This window comes from Mycteria americana, chromosome 1 (assembly GCF_035582795.1).
Source record: "Mycteria americana isolate JAX WOST 10 ecotype Jacksonville Zoo and Gardens chromosome 1, USCA_MyAme_1.0, whole genome shotgun sequence".
Taxonomy (NCBI): Eukaryota; Metazoa; Chordata; class Aves; order Ciconiiformes; family Ciconiidae; genus Mycteria; species Mycteria americana.
The window spans coordinates 63,395,224-63,413,226 of NC_134365.1; the positions used below are offsets into that span (position 1 = coordinate 63,395,224).

Consider the following 18,003-nt stretch of genomic DNA (forward strand, 5'->3'; position numbering starts at 1 on the left):
ATGGCACCATCGGGAAGAAAGCATGGAGGAAAAGCTGGTAAAGCAGCACAGGAAGATCAAGCCATACCTGCCTATGACTTTCAGGAGGAAAGAAAAGAGCTGAGTGGATCAGAGGAAGATATTAGAGAAGGTGCTTATATGATATTTTTTTTTTTTTTTAAAATATGAAGTTTGTAATATTTCTGACTATGAATAGAAATGAAGACACTTGTGTGTTAGCAAGTGTCTGAGCAAGCATGGTTCATAATGTTTGTGACAGCTAGTCTCCTATTGTATCATTTTGATTGGTAACAGAAGAGAACACAATAGAATAGCTCTGTATAGTGCACTATTATGTCTTAAAATTATAGGTGGAGTCTTTAACAGAGTACGATTTTCTTACATGATTTTGTTACCTTATTTTAATGCCATATCCTTCCATCACCTGGCTGCATGTAACATTGTGAGATCAGGATACAACAGAAGAAGAGCTCTGCTTGCTTGTATGGAGTGCTGAGTCAGGTAGGGTAGTTGGAGTCTTAATGCTGGCAGGGTTGAGACTACTTCAGGAAGAATCTGAACTGAAGAAAAGAAAGAGGAAGAAGCAGAGAAAGCTGAGGAAAAAAGAAAATAAGTCAACCAAGGGATTCTTCTTTAATTTTGAGGGAGTGTCATAAAAAAGTGGACTTCGCTTAAAAATGCAGTTCTCGTTCATCACTTGATAGTTTTTTGTAAAGTTTGATGTAACTCCATTTCTGGATTTTTGTCTTTCAGCAGTTATCTCTGGGTTTGTTCCTCTTTAATGTCTCCCCTTCTTCATTTGTTCAGTCTACATTTCTTCCCTCCCCCTTCCCCCCCAATAGAAATCTGACAGCCAAGGATTTTTATTTTTTGGAAAGAATAAAAATATCTGTCTGTGATTTTGCTTTTTTAAAGATCAGAGTACACAATATCAGTACTTATTTTACAGTAAAATGAAATTCTTACAGATTGGGCTTTTTCAATTTTTAGATTATTTTTACCTTTCTGATGATTGTTATATTGAGAGTTGGGTGTGATTGTGTAGTAGCGGACAGAGAAACTAAAACTGGTTGAGACCAGTCTAGAGGAACTCAAGGCAGTGCGAGCTCAAATCTAGCCTTGCAGAATAATTCACCACCATCTGTCAACTTCAGATTCAGAGTTTTAGGAGCTGCATGAGTTACGGATGGGAACTGAGACCCATGAGACATGTTCAGAGAAGTGGCATTACAGGAAAGTCATTACACTTTTAATAACTCAAATGACCCCCGCAAAACAAGATATTTTTATGAATCGTTTTGAAATTTGTATTAAGGTGAAACACCAGTAATGGACAAGCATGGAAAGAAAAGACCTTTGGTGACTACTCATGTGGTTCCAGATGATATGGGGTAAGGTTAGGATTTCTTCTCCCCCCCCCCCCCCCCCCCCAAAATAAGCAAGTCTTAAATAGATACCAATTTCAGTTATTCACTATGCTTGTTTTGCTTGGGGTTTTTTTAGTATCTGATTCAAAAATCAGGTGACATGATATGGTAGTTGTAGGTAAAAAGAGAAAATGTAACATTTAAAAATGAGTAATTCTGCAGTTTCTCTGTAGATACTTTTGAACATCTATTAAAAATTCATATATTTGTGTGAGTTCTTAAAATTCTTGTTTCTTTCAAAATATGGTTTAAGTTTTGTCTAAAGGTGTTGATAATTTCATTAATTTTTTTCCCTCTGATCTTAGTTGCTTGAAGATATTAACAGTACTTTAAGTGATCCAACTATTGCATGAAAAAGAAATTCTTTTTACAAATAAATCTTATGAAATTCAATATTTATGGGCAGTGTAAATGTAATAAAAAAGTGTATGTTGACATAGTTTTTAGCAAGATTATAGCTGTTGAGTTGAAGATACTTTTTTCCATTTTTTTTTTTTTTCTCTTCAAAAAAGAAAGTGATATCCTGTAGAGAAAGTGATCTAAAAACAAGATAAACATTTTCTTTGCCCACCATGTCCCTTTTTGGACTTGTCAGTTATGGTACCACTGCCTTACACACTGGTGTTATCATCTTAAAGGTGTTGTAAAAACAACCCTGATGTTATTTGTCTGGGATTTTTCTTACTGTGCTAGTCATGCTAACTGTGATGGCCTTGTTTTTATTTAATGTTCCAAATACCTTTTGTGTTTTCTTTTTGTATAGGGAATGATCAATTTTATTTACTGTCCTCCCTCACTCGGGACCCTTTAAATGCCTAATACTGCCTTTTTACCAGGGAGTAAGTTAATAGATTCTAGTAAATTTTTTTAAAAAAACAGCAGATTAGTCTAAAAAGGAGACCTCTTGAAGGACGAGAAAAAGAGTGTCACTTTTTATCTTGTAGCAATTTTTTTATCTGACAGTAGCAGCTCTGTCACTGCTTACAAGTAATAGGCACATGAATAAAATTAGTTTTAAGCATATACAACAAGTCTTATTCTAAAGTCAGAAAATGAGCAAATAAAAATTTTCAACACTATTTTGTAGGGGTGAAGTGCAGAATATGCTGGAAAGATTTGGAGGTAAGTATGTTTACATTCTAATAAATTAAAAAACAATTCATATTTAAGTTGCAGAATTAGCAGTGACTCCTTACCATAAAATAACTTTCAAGATTTACATGAAATGACCATGTCTCTGTAGCATTTTTCAGCATTTCTGAAAAAAGCCAGTTTTCAGAAAAATGTTATACGTAAGTAGAGCAAAGAGAAAGAAGAGAAGAGAATAACTGCATATCAAGTGAGATGTAAGTATTAGTGTAGGTAATTACAAAGGAAAAAGGGAAAGATGTACGAGTGCTTTATAAATTGGAATTTTAAGATCAGGTGTAAGAGGTAGCCATTATATTGTAGAGAAAAGGGACGATGTGAGTTAGCTGTTGCTCTTACTCAATTTGTTGTTACAATGAGGTAGAAGAGACTGGGGATTGCAAGACTTCATGAGAAATGAGCATGTAAATAGTAATATAAGCAGCTAAATAGAACAAATAGTTCTAATTCTAGAGAAGGAATTTTGGAAGTAGATTGTAGTTGTGATACAGAATGAGCTAGAGAGTAGTCTGTACCTTCAGAAATCTAGAGAACAGGGAATCAGTAGAAAAGAGAAGAGTTCAGCAGTTGGGAAGAAGAGTACAAGTTTCTAGAAGAGCTACAGAATGAGGGTAAGTAATGCCAGTCATCTAGTGATGAGAGATTTATGCATGTCACCTAGTTGGATTTAGTTTAGTCATAATCAGATCTCAGATGGCTTTACTTATAGTTAAATTTCCAGATGAGTTTTAGATTCTAAGCTGACTGGTTAGAGAAAAAACACGTATCACTTGTAAAGAATTTATAATAACACATCACAGTGTAACAAAGCATCAGAAAGCGGTGGAAGGAAGGGAAACCATCTTAATGCCCGTATTACATACTCAATAGCTGTTTAATACTTTCGTTGTATGTGTAACAAAATGCTGTACACAGTCATTACTTGCATGTAAATCTTGAGGTGAAAGAGGAGTTCAAGGAATTCCTTAATGTATGAATTAAAGACTTTTTGCTGTTAAGGTACATATCAGAATGCTATTGTAGATCTAGCAGTCTAGATAGGAGGAGGATTTCAGTGTTAAAAAGCTAGGATTGCTTGTTATTGAAGACTCAAAAATAGGACAGAAGGAAGGAAAATGAATGGATCAGAGAGGATGCTGTCTGCTCAAAAAGAATAGGTTTGGCATTAGCAGGGGCAGATGCCTCAGCAAATTAGAGAGCGGTTTGACAGATGTTTCCTGAAATCTACAGTGCAAAGGAAAAGAAATTGCTGTATTAACCTTAAGCTGTGACTTGTTTGTTAAATCTCCAAATGTAAATTAAAGTGAAACAAACATACTAACTTATATTAAGTTGAATACTTTTTAAAAATTACGAAGTCTATCTGAACTATGAAAAATAGTGTCATTCGCTCATTCAATGTTCACAGTGATAACAATCACATACTACCTTTATTTTTGAAATCTGAGTAATTTGAATATTACTCTGAAATGTGTGTTTTTTCTATTAAAAAAAAGAAAAAGTTTCAAGCATAACTAAATTCCTTGAAGGTCTGGAAACTCTGAGTTGGCACTGCAGTCATGCAGCTAAACTAATGAGGATTTTGATGGTGTGACTAAATCATCATTAGATACTAGAGAAAAGGGCAAAATGTCTGTACTCAAGTCAGGTTTGTGCAAGGTATCTCTAGCTTTGAATGGAGAATTTATAGACTGAGATGTCCAGGTACAATGTTTGAAGATAGGCAGTGTGAACTGATTGGATAGTGCTTCTAGTGTTTCAAGCATGTATGTGTGCTTATTGTATAGATGATGTGTTAGAAGTGCATGTTGGACCATAATAATCAGTAGGGGAACATATGATGACAGTGTGTAAGGAACTGATTTAAATCCACATAATGGAAGCACTGCAGCTACTCTGAGTTCAAACCACTGGAGTTTCTGTTCACTGTGTGTGTCTGCTCAGAGCCAGTCTGACACCATACCCAGAATGAAAGAAGCTAAAGCTGAGTCACATCATGGTAGGTCCCATTTGGTCTGGCCCCTGAGAGAGGTGGGACTCGAAGGAGATGCTAGAGTAGTTGGTGGGGCTGGGCAACGAGCAGTTGCAATTCCACAGGCCAGATGTCGGTTAGGGTGTATAGGGAGCTTCGGGAAGCAGCACTCACACCAGTGCCAACAGCAGGTGGAGGGACACTAAACACAGCAGCCCGGAACACAGATCACATTAGTTTCTTTCCATTAGAACACACCTTGTTCACTTCTCCAAAGCGTAACTCATCAGCATTTTTAATAAAAGGCACGATGTATCTTGGTACGCTTAATTTCTAAATATTCTTTCATTTTTAGCTGACATTAACAAGGCTCTGTTAGCTAAGAGGAAAAGATTAGAAATGTATACGAAAGCCTCACTCAAAACCAGTAACCAGAAGATTGAACATGTTTGGAAAACACAACAGGAGCAAAGGTAACATTTATGCTTGTTTTTCAAACTTGTGAAATCAAATTCCCTTTTGTGTCACAGCATGGATAGCTGGTCCATCTTCTTGCAGTTAAATAGCAAGTAGTTGTATCTACTAGTTAAATACCTGCTCAGGTCCTCCGTTTCTGGTGCCTGCAGTTGTGTCCATGTGGTTAAATTGACAGTAATAGTTTAGCGTAATGCTTTCTCTTTTGAATGGAGAAACTTAAGATTTGGCATTTTGAGAGCAAGGTACCTTAAAGAGCTGGTTTTACTTTTGTTTTATCTTTATGGAAAATTACCTTTGATGTTATTTTTGTCTTTTAAACCAATGTTTTTATTTTTTCCACTTCAGTTGGAATTTTCTGTTTCTGCTTGAAAACTGAAAAATGTTCAGTAAAGTTTTTATACCATTCTGGTTAAGAAAGAAAATAATTTTCATTTTCACGTTGTAAATAATTTTCACCCTACACAACATTCCTCTCACCTCTTAAGGCATATTTAATTACTACATCTGATACTACAGGTAGAGCAAATTGAAAAAATGAGACAGCTAAAAACTGAAAGTCAGAAATATCTGTATCTGTCTTGGTGCATTGACAAAATTTAAGTTTACATAGAGAAACTAGAGCATAATGAGCTAATCATTTTTTCATTATAAACCTCTTGTGTTAAAGCCAAGATCTGTAGTTCGGTTAGAAAAACATAGTAAATCTCAGAAAACCTGACATTGTTAGGAAGAAAAGTTGTTTTAATTTTTTTTTTAACCTGAGTTTTGTGTACGAGTGCTGTCTCCTTGTATGTATATAATCCACATTCACTCCGGGGGGGGTGTGGGGGGGGAGAGGGGAGTGGGGTATTCACTTTTTCAAAACATACAGTATTCAGTTAGGGCCAGGTGTCAAAATACCTGTTTCTTTATCTGTGCCAGCTCCTTTTATTCTACTCCATGTGTGTGCTGAACCTCAGCTTCCCTTGTAATTCTTCATAGCCTTTGTCATACTTATAGCTACTGTCTCTTTATAGGCAGAAGCTCAATCATGAGTTCTCCCAGCAGTTCCTCACTTTATTTCAGCAATGGGATGTAGATGTGCAGAAAGCAGAGGAGCAGGAAGAAAAACTAGCGGTGGGTTTCCAGTGTGGCATGTGTTTCACAGTATTTTCACAAGGAGGGAGTACTGTTGTTTAGACACTGAAGAATGCAGAAATGTAAAAACACTTTATGTAGTTTAAATAAACATACGATTGTTTGCCTCAATTAAAAAAATTCATTCAAGTTTGGTGGCTCTCAAACTGTAAATGTTTACGTTTTGGGATCTATTTCAAAGTGAAGAGGGGTGCATTTATAAACTTTATTGCAAGTGTGTAAATGGCAGTAAGTGATGCCCTAGGCCAGCATGTGGCTTGAGAAAAGCCAAGACCATTTATGGAGAAGATAGATGTGTGCTGATTCTGTGCATCCATAGTCTTTGGGCTAAGGGAACAAATGAGTAAAGGAAAGTAGTTGTCTTTCAGCATGCATTACTTAAAAATATGCCTGCATATAATAAATGTATGAGAATTTGATGATTGAAAGGGGATAGGAGCTATACAATGGAATGTAGTCACATGATATTGCTGTACTCCAAGCACATTTGCAAGTTTTGCTTTTCCCTAGGCAGCACATTTCCCTGGGATACGCTCGAGAACTGCATTGGATAGCAATCCTCATAGGATCTTGTAGGGATAATTCAGGTTGAAAGGGACCTCAGGAGGTGACTCAGGACTTAATCCAGACTTCAGTCTTCCGTTCATTAGTAAGAACAAGGATAACTCTCCAGGCAGAGATCTACATTGTATGACCCAATTTCCACTGAAGGCAGAAATTCTGATTTTGACAAATGACCTTAGTGTTGCTGTCCACGTGCTTTTGGTTAACTAATGTGATTCTTTTGTTTTCTTCTGCTTCAGAATATGTTTCGTCAGCAACAAAAAGTTTTTCAACAGGCAAGAATAGTTCAAAGTCAGAGACTGAAAACCATTAAGCAACTCTATGAGCAATTCTTAAAGGTACAGTAAATTTTCTTCTTAGAAGGCAGCTGATCCCCATCACATCACTTAAGAAAGCTGTATTAGTTCAACCTTTATGAAATATAGAGACTTGAGGTTCATTTAAGGAAAATAACAGCCTTGCATGAATATTCATGTTAGTATCTTTCCCTTATTTGTTGAGAACATGGCTTATTCTCTCTATACATGCATACAGATTGCATCTGTTTAATAAATGATTTAGTTAAATGTGTTCTCACAGGGATCTGATTGGCTCACCTGTTTCAAATATTAACCATAACCCTGAGAGCATACTTTCTAAACAGAACACAGTTTTGTACTAGTTTAAAGGTTATATAGGTCAGTTAAATCATGAGGATTTTGTCTTAATTATTCCCCTAGATTTTTGGTATGTATTTAAAAAAGTGAAACTTAACAATCTATTAAAAATACATCTTGGGCTGCCATTTACTGCTTTCATTACTGCTGGCAGGTGCATCCCCCTAATGAGAATTAGATACCAATTTTTTTCTGTCATTAACCTTTCTAGCTGTTGCTGCTTCATGCACGGAAAGTGACCCTTAAAGAAACCCAACTGTAATTCCCTTAAAGTTGCCCAGTTAGAACTCCCTTCATCTCTTCCTAAGCAACATTCCTTAGAAAGGGTTTTCCTTTCTGTAACCTGGTATTCAAGGCAAGCATTCACTAAAATGTCAACAGGAAGAATCTGACAGAAATAATGATTTATGGTGAAAACAGGCCCAGCTGGATGGTTATGTAATCAGTCCCATTTAACTTTCCTGTTGCTTTACGCATAATTTTTGCATTTGCTTGGAGTCCCTGCAAACACCATTTTTTTGGACAGTGCTTACAGAGATAATGTATTTTAAACACGATTCAAACTGATCAACTGTGGTGTGTTTTGCTTTGTTTTGTTTTTTAACAAAGTAGCTAACATACTAGACAGCAAACAAAAAATGATTATGAGTACAACTACTCAAAAATTTGACTTTTTGGTAAAAAAAAAAAGAGTCATTTTTCCCGGTCATTTTACACTAAGAACAAAACACTTTATTCCCAGAATTTCCTTCCCCCACTATTTTTCTAAGAAGTAAGGTATTAGAAATCTAAACTGTGAGAAAAATGGAAGTACCCTAAATGATTGATTTTGTAATGAATGCAGAGACACTGAAGGGCTGAGGTTGGAAGGGACCTCTGGAGGTCGTCTGGTCCCGACAGCAGGTGGTACAGCGGGGCTACCTTGAGTCAGTTACCCAGGACTTGCTTTTCCAGTCCAGATGGCTTTTCAGTATCTCTAAGGATGGAGACTCCACAGCCTCTCTAGGCAACCTGTGCCAGCGCTCAATCACCCTCACAGTAAAAAAGTTCAGAGGGAACCTCCTGTGTTTTCAGTTTGTGCCCACTGCCCCTTGTCCTGTGATGGGGCACCTCAAAAGCCTGGCTTGATCTTCTTTACACCCCCCCTTCAGGTTTTTATCTATATAGATAAGATCCCCCCTGAGCCTTCTCCAGGCTGAACAGTCCCAGCTCTCTCAGCCTTTCCTCATAAGAGAAATGCTCCTGTCCCTTAATCATCTTTGTGGCCCTTCATTGGGCTCTATCCAGGATGTCCATGTCTCTCTGGTACTGAGGAGTCTGGAACTGGGCCCAGCACTCCAGGTGTGGCCTCACCAGTGCTGAGTAGAGGGGAAAGATCACCTCCCTCGACCTGCTGGCCACACTCCTCCTAATGCAGCCCAGGATACTATTAGCTGCCTTTGCTGCAATGGCACACTGTTGGCTCACGTTCAACTTGGTGCCTACCAGGACCCCCAGGTCCTTTTCTGCCAAGCTGCTTTCCAGCTGCATGGCCCCTAGTACATAGTAGTACAGGGGGAGGATTCAAGTCTGTCAGTTTCTGACAAACCTTAATTTCTGTTCAAGTCGTTTCCTAACTGGTCCCTTTTTGAAATTTCAGTTAGTTATGATATGTTTTGGTTTTTTTCAAGTCTGGTAGCATTGAAAAATAAATCTGAAATAGAGCAACTCTTAGTTTAAGATAGTTGAAATTGACAGAGGATATTACAGAGGCATTACTAAATAATAACCATTCCAAAATGTCAAAAACATCTTCATCAAAGATGAAAAACTGAACAGAAGGTCAAGTATTACTTCGATTTTTCTCCTCCGAGAAGATCAAAAGGTAGAAATCAAGCCTCAAGTAAGCAAAACTAAATACAAGTAAAGGAAAATAGCAACTACAGACATAGAGTTAGGCATAACTATATACAAAAGGGAGGATAACCATCAAGCTTTACTTGGCTTATTTGGGGAGAAGTGTGCAAAGAGAAGGAAGTTTAATGGTTTTTATAGTCCTTACTTCAAGTCTCCACAGTTGTCATAATATTAAACCCCTATCATTCCCTAAAGATGTCTGTTTAATCTTTTCTTGTAGAACTCTCATCTTTATTGAAATGCAGGATAACTAGCTGAGACCTCACAGATGCCGAGTGGAGGGGACCGTTTCCTTCACAGGGTCTATATTGTTTGAACAGGAATGTAGACTGGAGTACAAAGTCCTGTATGATTTGTCTGTCAAGTTCATGACAAAACTAATCAATTATCAGTGACCACTGCTGCTGTAAAAATTAAACTGTAGTCTGAATAATGGTTGGTTGGTTTGTTTGTTTTAAATTAACCCTTTGACATTGAACAGTTCTGAATTAAGATTATCCTTAACTTCAGAGCATGGAAGAGCTGGAGAAGAGCAATGAAAATCTTCTAGCTGGTGCACAAAGTGAACTTCGCAAAGAAATGGCTATGTTGCAGAAGAAGATCATGATGGACACCGTAAGTATCAGATCTATGAAGAAGTTAGTTAAATGCAAAAATAGAACATTCCATAAAAAAAGTCATTTGACATTCATTTAATTAGCTCAAAGGAATCATATTGATATGGCATTTGTTCAGTATTATCTCCTTTTCTTGTAACAGCAACAGCAGGAGATGGCAACTGTTCGCAAGTCTCTTCAGTCCATGTTATTCTGATGGCTCAATGGAGAAACAACTTGTACCTAAGTAACATGATACAAGTATAGGCATTAGCCATAGAGAAGTATGTTAAGATTTAAATGTTTTAAAGTTCCTATTAAACGCTTTCATGGATTGTTCTAATCTTGTGTCTGATAATGTTGTAAGAATTTATATTAGTAAATTTAGTACTTGGGGGGGCAGTATGGACCCCAAACCATTTACTGTCTGTCCAACTAATCTTTAACTACTTAATACTCACTTTAAATAGCATTGGACTGTTTAAATGGTTTCACTTTTTATAATGGCAAATTGTAACAATGGGCAGAATTAATGAAAAATGAATTACCCAGATTTTACATAATAACTTCAGGCACATTGTGCAGATAGAAGCATTTTTCACAAACTGCAGACTTTAAGATTTTCATAGTTTCAACATTTAGTCTGCTGACATATCAACAGTTATAAAAATTCACAGAGTATGACATAGCTCATGTAAGATTGTTTAATGATGTGTATTATGGTAAATTAAAGTAAATTTTGTTAACTCTTTTGTTAGGCTAGGCATTGTAATATCTTTGTACTAGTAAGATTTATGACCTGCTGTAATCTGTCCAAAAAGCAGGTTTCTTTAGTTGAATGATAAGCTGAGTATCACAGCTTTATATGACATCTGCTCAAGTACGCATAATTAAACATTATGCATTTTCGGGTATATAGTTCTTGTAGAACCACTGCTGGAAGTAATCTAGCTCATTTATTTAGTACAAGTTATTACAAGCCTTTGAGATGGAATATTACTTTTTGCAATTCCAAATGACTAGCAATTTAGGGAGGCCTAAGTTTTAAGGATAAAGCATTTATCTTTCATGTATCTCATTACAGTAAATCAGCATAAATTAAACAGTCGGCTCAGCTTGCCTGCAGTCTGTTTTTACAGAAAAACATTATGTCTGAATATCCACTTTTACAAATTAGGTAGCTCCTAACATATTTAATGCTTAGATTTAATACAATAGTAGCTAGAACAAAAACCATCCACACACCCACACGCACAAATGTGATGTTTTCATAACAAAGTATTTCAAAACCAGTCCATAAAGATTCTTCTCCTCAGCTTACTAGCATTTTTAGTTCAGAATCAAGTCATTTCATGATGGTTCTCCAGTTCTGGGAGCCAGATTAGTGATGGCTAATGTACAGAAACTTCAGCTATTAGGTTGCAACTGGTATGGAGCTCTTTTTGTTCTGCGTCTGCAGGGACTCAGGGAAGGAGCAAACACAGAAGTTACATTGCTAGAATGATGTATGAGGCAATATGGACCTCTGGTGGGTAACAGGCAACTATGCTAATTTGCAACTATGCTGCTTGAGTCTCAGCCCTCTAAGGATAATTAGATGATGCTATGAAATACAGTTAACAGCTTTTGCTTCCTATCTGCAATACTAGGTTATTTGTTAGTATTGCCTCATGTTTCTGGTTTTATTTGTTAGTATTGCCTCATGTTTCTCGTTTTCTGATTTCTGCATTAGTTTCCTATCATCCACATACATCAATCATATCCTTAAAACTACTTACACCTACTACTATACATGACACATTTTTGAGCATTCTGGGGAACCAGTCCTTCTCACTCTAAAAAAAGTTGCCTGTCTTTTCATCAGGTGGTTAATTTGTTGATAGTATTCACACAACTGAAATGGTCTTTACCATCTTTTCTTCTATTTGCCCATGGCCTGGGTTCAGGCTGTTTGCGTGTAGATGCTGTGTCTTTCCCAGCATCAAACAGGAGTAGTAGGATTCATTTGGAATTTATATTAGTCACTTAGAGTGCTAGTCCTAGTTATGGTTATCCCTCAAGTGTATCAGTATATCCTTCTTAGGCAGGAGTGTGTAGATGATAGCATTTTCTCCCCCCAAAATTTAGCAGAAAACACACCACTTTTAAAGTTCTTTGAACACCTCAGGAAATCTTTTTGAATTAATGTGCAGCTAGGAAGCTGCAGTGGTAATATTTTTAAAACAAACCATAGCATTCTTTTTGTGCAGTTCAGGAAGGACTTTATGAACTCACAGCTCAGCTACGTATCAGCAACTGAAAGGGGTAACAGACAGTTACATTCGACAGCTTTTTACAAAAATCATATTGAAATAGAACCTATTTAAAGGAGCTTGAGCTTATAGAGTTTGTGTGCAAGTCATGATTTGCTCATACAGATAATAAGCTACTTTCATTCAGCTTTTCTCTAATGACAACAGCAGCCCTTCAGTTAGGCACATTATGTTAGCCAGTGGGTCTGTTCTTAAAGAAAGAGAAAGGCTGATAGTGGGCCTGACTTTCTGTTTTGGAGAGTTTTACTACACATTAGGGTTTAGTTCTGTTTGTTTGGATAAAGTACAGTGATAGCTACAAGACAAGTCAGATAGATTATAAGGTAGATGAACACAGCGATAGCAAACATAGTTCAGAGGGAATTACATATGGGTGGGTTGCATTGTCACAGTCAGTCAGAGTCATTTAAGTTTATCAAAGAGCTTTGTCATTCACTTGTGCAGTTTACAGATACAAGTTAGGATAGGTAAAGTTAGTGTCCTCTAAGTACACAACTACCTATAGTCTAGATAATGATGGAGTACAATGAGGCAAACCTTGTTATGACCACAAAACCAGAAACGACCTTGAAAGAAAATGCAAACTACAATTGTATTTAGTAACAGTAGTTTATGTACTTAGATACTAGAGAATGCATGAATCCTCAAGGCACTCATAACAGTATTCTGAAATAGAAGAAAATTTTCCTGAGCTATACTTCCTTCATCCTACTGAGCCAGTAGCTTGTTCTTTAGAAATACCAGAACAGAGATTAACGAGTAGTTTTCCCTCATGGATGCCTCATTTTACCAGTCTTAATAATGCAATACTGTATTCATTGATACCTCTGACTACCAATTCACAGCAGTTTCAAGAAGACTTTAGAAACTAATGCTAGATTAGTCACTTGGTTTAGGGAAAAATGAAATTCCTCTTCACATTCTGGTTGGTAGCACCTTGGTTTGCAGTCTACATTCACCAGACCAGAAGTACAGAATTAAGGTAACCTAACAGGAAATGGCAGAAGTTTCAAGTGTGATATTCATGGTATGAAATAACAGCTGCGATGTCTAGAACACGGGGGAATACATCCTGATTCAAAAGTATTGATTTGTATTTATTTTGTAATTCTAACATCTGGTAATATCTGGGATAGAGTGAGCTTTCTCATAAAACTGTTTGCTTGAAAAGCTTAATCTGTCTTCCCCAAAAAAGAGAGGCTGCTTCATTCAGCATTCCCCTAACTGCTTCTCCTCTTGTCCTTGACCTATTTAATCAGTCATTATGATTTTGAACCTGTTCAGGAGCTTGATGAGATGAAATTCTGAAGACATGTATATGAAGATGAGCAGCAATCTGTAGGCATACACCAGTGGCATATCTCAGCATATCAAACAAGGATACGAACTTCAAAAGAACAAAACAGAACAGGTTAAAAGAAAAAAAAAACACAAGTATTTTTAAAATTGTCCCTACTATAAATTCAGCTATACTTTAATCAGAATCTATCCAAGTGACAAGTTTAACAAGCATTTTAACATATAGATATGTTAAAATAGAGTGGTCCTGTTCAGAAAAAAACCCACAAACCCCGAAACCCAAAAAATAAACAGCACTAAACACGAAGTCTGATAAACAAAGGTTAGTCTGCAGTTCGCAGAATAGCTTTAAACAAGCCACCTGAACTAAAGCGTAATTACAAGAGAGATCTGTAAATTTACTTTCACATCTCTGTTCCAAGGAAAGAAAGGCAGTCAGCTCCCAAAATACATGTTTACATGGTATCCTGGCACTCCCTCCAGCAGTGATAGCTGAAATCTGAGCAAGTCAGAAATGGCAGAGCAGAATGACAGGGGCAGTTCTCCATCCATTCCTTTAAGTATGCACCAAATGAAAAGTATAAAACAAAATGCTTACCAATGCTATCCACAGAACAATATATTCATCAATGAAACTGTTGAAGTACTGGTCCAAAAACAGAAGTCCTGGCCCAATAAATGCAGTGTCCTGAAGACAGATTTCACTTTTTGTCATGTGAGCCACCTATGTTAAAAAAAAAAAAGAAAAAAGAGACACAAAAATGCATGACTGCAAGATCAGTGTAACTGCCAGAAAACCAGCATGATATCCATGCCCAGCAACAACCTGCTGTCCACAGTTCTTAGGAAGCAATCAGCAGGCAGGCCAAGGGCTTCGCAAATGCTTCAGGGCCTGCTGCTCCCTGACAGTTTCTTTCCCAAGGATAAAGTAACCTCTTTCCCGGTTATTCAATCAATATATAGCACTTAAATCAGTGACAGCAGCTATTTCAGTTATCAGTGGGTATTCGTTGACTTTATTATATAGGAAATGCATACATGTCCTTCAATGTTCTTTTGTAAGTTACATACATATCAGTGCATTTTAGCTATTTGCAAGGGTTACCTACTCTATTTTTTCAGTGCTGTATTTGAAGGGTAAGACTATGCAAGTGTATTACTGAAAATTAATACTATTCACTTGAAATGTTGTTTTCAAGTCTAACTTGAAAATTTTGGCTTTACTTAGCCAAAAGCTAACTAGAAACTAGGCTTTTGCTTAGGTGACAAGACTTGTTTTCACTGTTTAGTAGAGACAGTGATGTATGCACAGAGACGCTTTACAGAATGACCAAGAGGAGATTACTGGGGGCAGAGGGAGGGAGTCTATTCCCCCCACACCTTCATCCTTCCATATTTAGCATTCTCAGAGACAACTTAAGCTCACCTTTAATTGTGAGGCAGAAGAGTTTTTTTTGTAAGAAGTTGGAGACCTAATAAAGGACGTATGAAGAGTCCATACCAGGAAGCTCAAAAATGGCAGAAGGAAAGTAGACTAGGTACCAAGTTTGCCATAAGAAATCACTCTGTCATTCCTTGCTTCCTTGCTTGTGGATACCTGGCAATTATGATTAAAGTACTGAGAGGTTCCTGTGAACAAAGTGGTCTCTTAGCATAACATAAATACTGTTCAACTCTATGCTGAGCAGCAAAATTCACAAAAAAGCCTGTGAGTGTCCCAGTCTAAAGACAGGACAAACAACAAAGGCTTACATCCAGAGGAGAGCTGACAAAGGCTTCCACTCTAAGCCAGCTAAGGATGCATCTCTCCTGCAAAAGGGATCTGCTGCAGGGAGCAGTTCCTGGCTCACATCTGCATGATGTGCAACAGGTACGCAGGGTCAGTGCCCACAGAGCAGCTCTGGCACATCCACACAAACTGCACAGACCTTGGCGCATGTCTCCACTGGGCCTCATACATGGTCACGCCTTGTGTAGGTGTTTTTTTTTTTTTTTAACCTGTTTTGTTCTTTTGAAGTTTGTATCCTTGTTTGATATGCTGAGATATGCCACTGGTGTATGCCTACAGTTTTTACTGCAGTTTCCTTGCTCCAGAGTGCCTGAAGGACAAGGCCTCCTGAAATAGTATCAGAAAACTGTGAGAGGTAAACCCACGAAATCCTTTCCCCACTACCTTTACAGATTTTCCTCTGGAGCAGGCTATCTTCAAAGCTACACATAAAGCGTCAAGGCAGACATGGTTTAAAGCGTCAACGCAGACATGGTTTGCTCAGAAGTGCCAGTGAGTGAGCTGACATACATACAGTGATGACTGCTGGTTACGAGGACCCAGGGGTCCTCTGAACGAGGAAGGGAGCCAAGGTGTTTGACAGAATAGATGAACTGCCTCAAGTTCAATCTTAAGGCTCAGTCTTCTTATCAGCATTCTCTCTCTTGAACCAAGTTAGTAGCTCACTAGGTGAACTCCTGTTTAGCAAGGAAGTCTGTAGAATATCTGTTTTCTAGTGTTTGAAAAATGTCATGCCGGGGTGTGGGAGGGAATCAGCTGGCTGGACTACTGTTGTTAGCAAATATGTAGTAAGGCAGATTTTATTTTTTTTTAATCCAGTGATGAGGTTTTTAATTACAAAAGAGAAAGATAGAGAAGTTTATCTCTTCATTTTAATGATTAAAGTAAATTCCTATTTCAGATAATCAAATCAGAAGTCACAGCACTGTTAGTAAGGCTTGAGGGACCACCATTATGATGTTAAAGACAGACAGTGTATTTCTAGGAGTAAGTTAAACAAAACTGAAAGTTCTAACCAATACATTCAACAATAAGTATGTGTTTGCATCAGTGTTATATATAATCTCTCTGTAGGAGCCTGAGTCTAGTTCAGTGTCTTGGTCATAATGAAACTGCTAATCGGTGGCAGAGCAGAATGGGAAAATGTGCAGTGCCCACTGATCCAGCAAGCGTTAAGCCAAGAACCAGTTTAGTTTTAGGAGGTTTAGGACTGAAACAAGATTCCTTACCACCAACTTCTGAGAGATTTTAGCATTCACAAATCCAAATGTCAAGACATACAGGCAAGAATGTTTTTCAAACAGCTGAGTTGTAGACTTTTTATAGATCATAATGGCCAGTGTGATAAGTAGTCCAATGTGCAGGCCTGGTGAAAGAACACTTGTTCCCTGAAATACAAATGGACAGAAAATTTGTCTTGGGCTTCAGTCACATAGAAAGGTCCAGATTTTATATGTATTGCAAATCCCACTAAACAAAACCAGAGTTGTAAAGACTCAGGAAAGTCCATTAGCATTATGCCAATGCTATTAGTATCCTTTGCGGTAACCACTAATCAATTTTGTAAGAAAATTCATTGCTGGTTCCTGTGACAGAAGAAATCCAGTAACAGGTGGAGAGAAGGTTGACAATGAAGTCTTTGCTTTAGCCATCCAACACTCGTATGCCTTTCTGCTTAAACAGATTAAATCCTTATGATTATCTGAAATGCAATCAATTATGGGCATAAGTTATTCAAACCTCGTTCAGATTTTTAAAGCAACTTACTGCTATTGTAGATCCATTCTTTCCAACCCCTCCACCAAAGATGACACGGAAGTAATTGAAAAAAGAAAGTGCTGTTCCACACAGTATGCCAAAAACTGCAAAGAACTTCAGTTCTAAGCCCACCAAAGGGACCTTAGCAGGAAAAACAAAAGAAAGATATTAAAAGTTAAGGATAACACCTTTTTTAAAAGGTGATTTAAAAAGCCACTGATACCTACTGAACAATTGTTTTATTTGAACTCTCACTTTTCCAGGAACAAGCTCAGGAGGACAGTGTTTGGAATTTGTTTCCTTAGTAAGGAGATGATGAATTTCTTTTGTAATGTTTAAACTTGACTTTTGAGTACTTAAGTTCTTGTCTTGAAATTCAGCTAAATCCTACTGTGTTTTTCCTTACGATGTTCTTCAAATATTTTTACTACATAAGCAAAAACTTGACACAGATTACTGCATTACCAAGGCATGGGAGGGGGCAGAAGGATAGTTCCTATTGTGAAGAAACAGTACCCTATTTCACCGGGTAACACAATACTGAACCACAGGAAACACAAACACCATCTGCCTGCTTTGTGTTTTGGTACATGTTGTTTGTATGCTGTATCTTTGCATTTAGAATAGTCTCCAGATACAAATTTTAATTAAACAGTTACCTTTCAGAATCAATTGCAGTTTCAAGGAAACTTCCAAAGGGCAGCAGAGGATTTAAAAAAAAGAAGTAGTAATAAATTGAAACCATTGACTATATTTTTGAATATAGATTGTTTTGAGATACAGCATAACTACCACAGATTTTCATACTGAAGAAAAATCAATCATAATTAAAGTCTAATGCACCTACTTTATTTTCCAACATGAAAATAAGCTGTTGGAAAATAGAACAAAACCATCTTGCAGGATGGGGAAAGGAAACAAAGTTTAGCTAAACATTTCTTCATTGCTGAGTAAACTCGTGGATTAATTTG

General features: G+C 37.2%; 2 protein-coding genes across 7 annotated transcripts in view; one reads left to right on the forward strand and one right to left on the reverse strand.

Annotated features, from left to right (window-relative positions):
• Positions 1 to 10,167, forward strand: SYCP3 (synaptonemal complex protein 3). Its single transcript, XM_075502970.1, has 8 exons — positions 1 to 130; positions 1,316 to 1,391; positions 2,515 to 2,549; positions 4,904 to 5,021; positions 6,042 to 6,141; positions 6,966 to 7,064; positions 9,789 to 9,893; positions 10,038 to 10,167. Exons 1-8 carry the CDS (start codon positions 1 to 3, stop codon positions 10,089 to 10,091), a joined length of 717 nt encoding a protein of 238 aa, XP_075359085.1. The 3' UTR covers positions 10,092 to 10,167.
• Positions 9,955 to 18,003, reverse strand: part of CHPT1 (choline phosphotransferase 1) — a 23,761-nt gene continuing 15,712 nt past the window's right edge. The window contains exons 5-9 of one of the 6 annotated variants that reach the window (XM_075502927.1): positions 17,042 to 17,173; positions 16,504 to 16,662; positions 14,084 to 14,209; positions 13,463 to 13,573; positions 9,955 to 10,117 (exon numbers count right to left, since the gene is read on the reverse strand). In XM_075502927.1, the coding sequence (XP_075359042.1) occupies positions 10,073 to 10,117; positions 13,463 to 13,573; positions 14,084 to 14,209; positions 16,504 to 16,662; positions 17,042 to 17,173 (573 nt within the window). In that variant the 3' untranslated portion in view covers positions 9,955 to 10,072. Of the gene's footprint in view, positions 10,118 to 10,749; positions 11,328 to 13,462; positions 13,574 to 13,625; positions 13,985 to 14,083; positions 14,210 to 16,503; positions 16,663 to 17,041; positions 17,174 to 18,003 lie in introns of those variants that run through there. The other 5 variants (XM_075502937.1, XM_075502947.1, XM_075502909.1 and 2 more) reach the window with 5 other exon arrangements.

Coding starts and splice junctions, on each gene's coding strand:
- SYCP3 (XM_075502970.1), top strand. CDS start 1: ATGGCACCATCGGGAAGAAAGCATGGAGGAAAAGCTGGTAAAGCAGCA. Junction 1,392..2,514: donor GTGGTTCCAGATGATATGGG/GTAAGGTTAGGA, acceptor ACTATTTTGTAG/GGGTGAAGTGCAGAATATGC. Junction 6,142..6,965: donor AGCAGGAAGAAAAACTAGCG/GTGGGTTTCCAG, acceptor CTTCTGCTTCAG/AATATGTTTCGTCAGCAACA.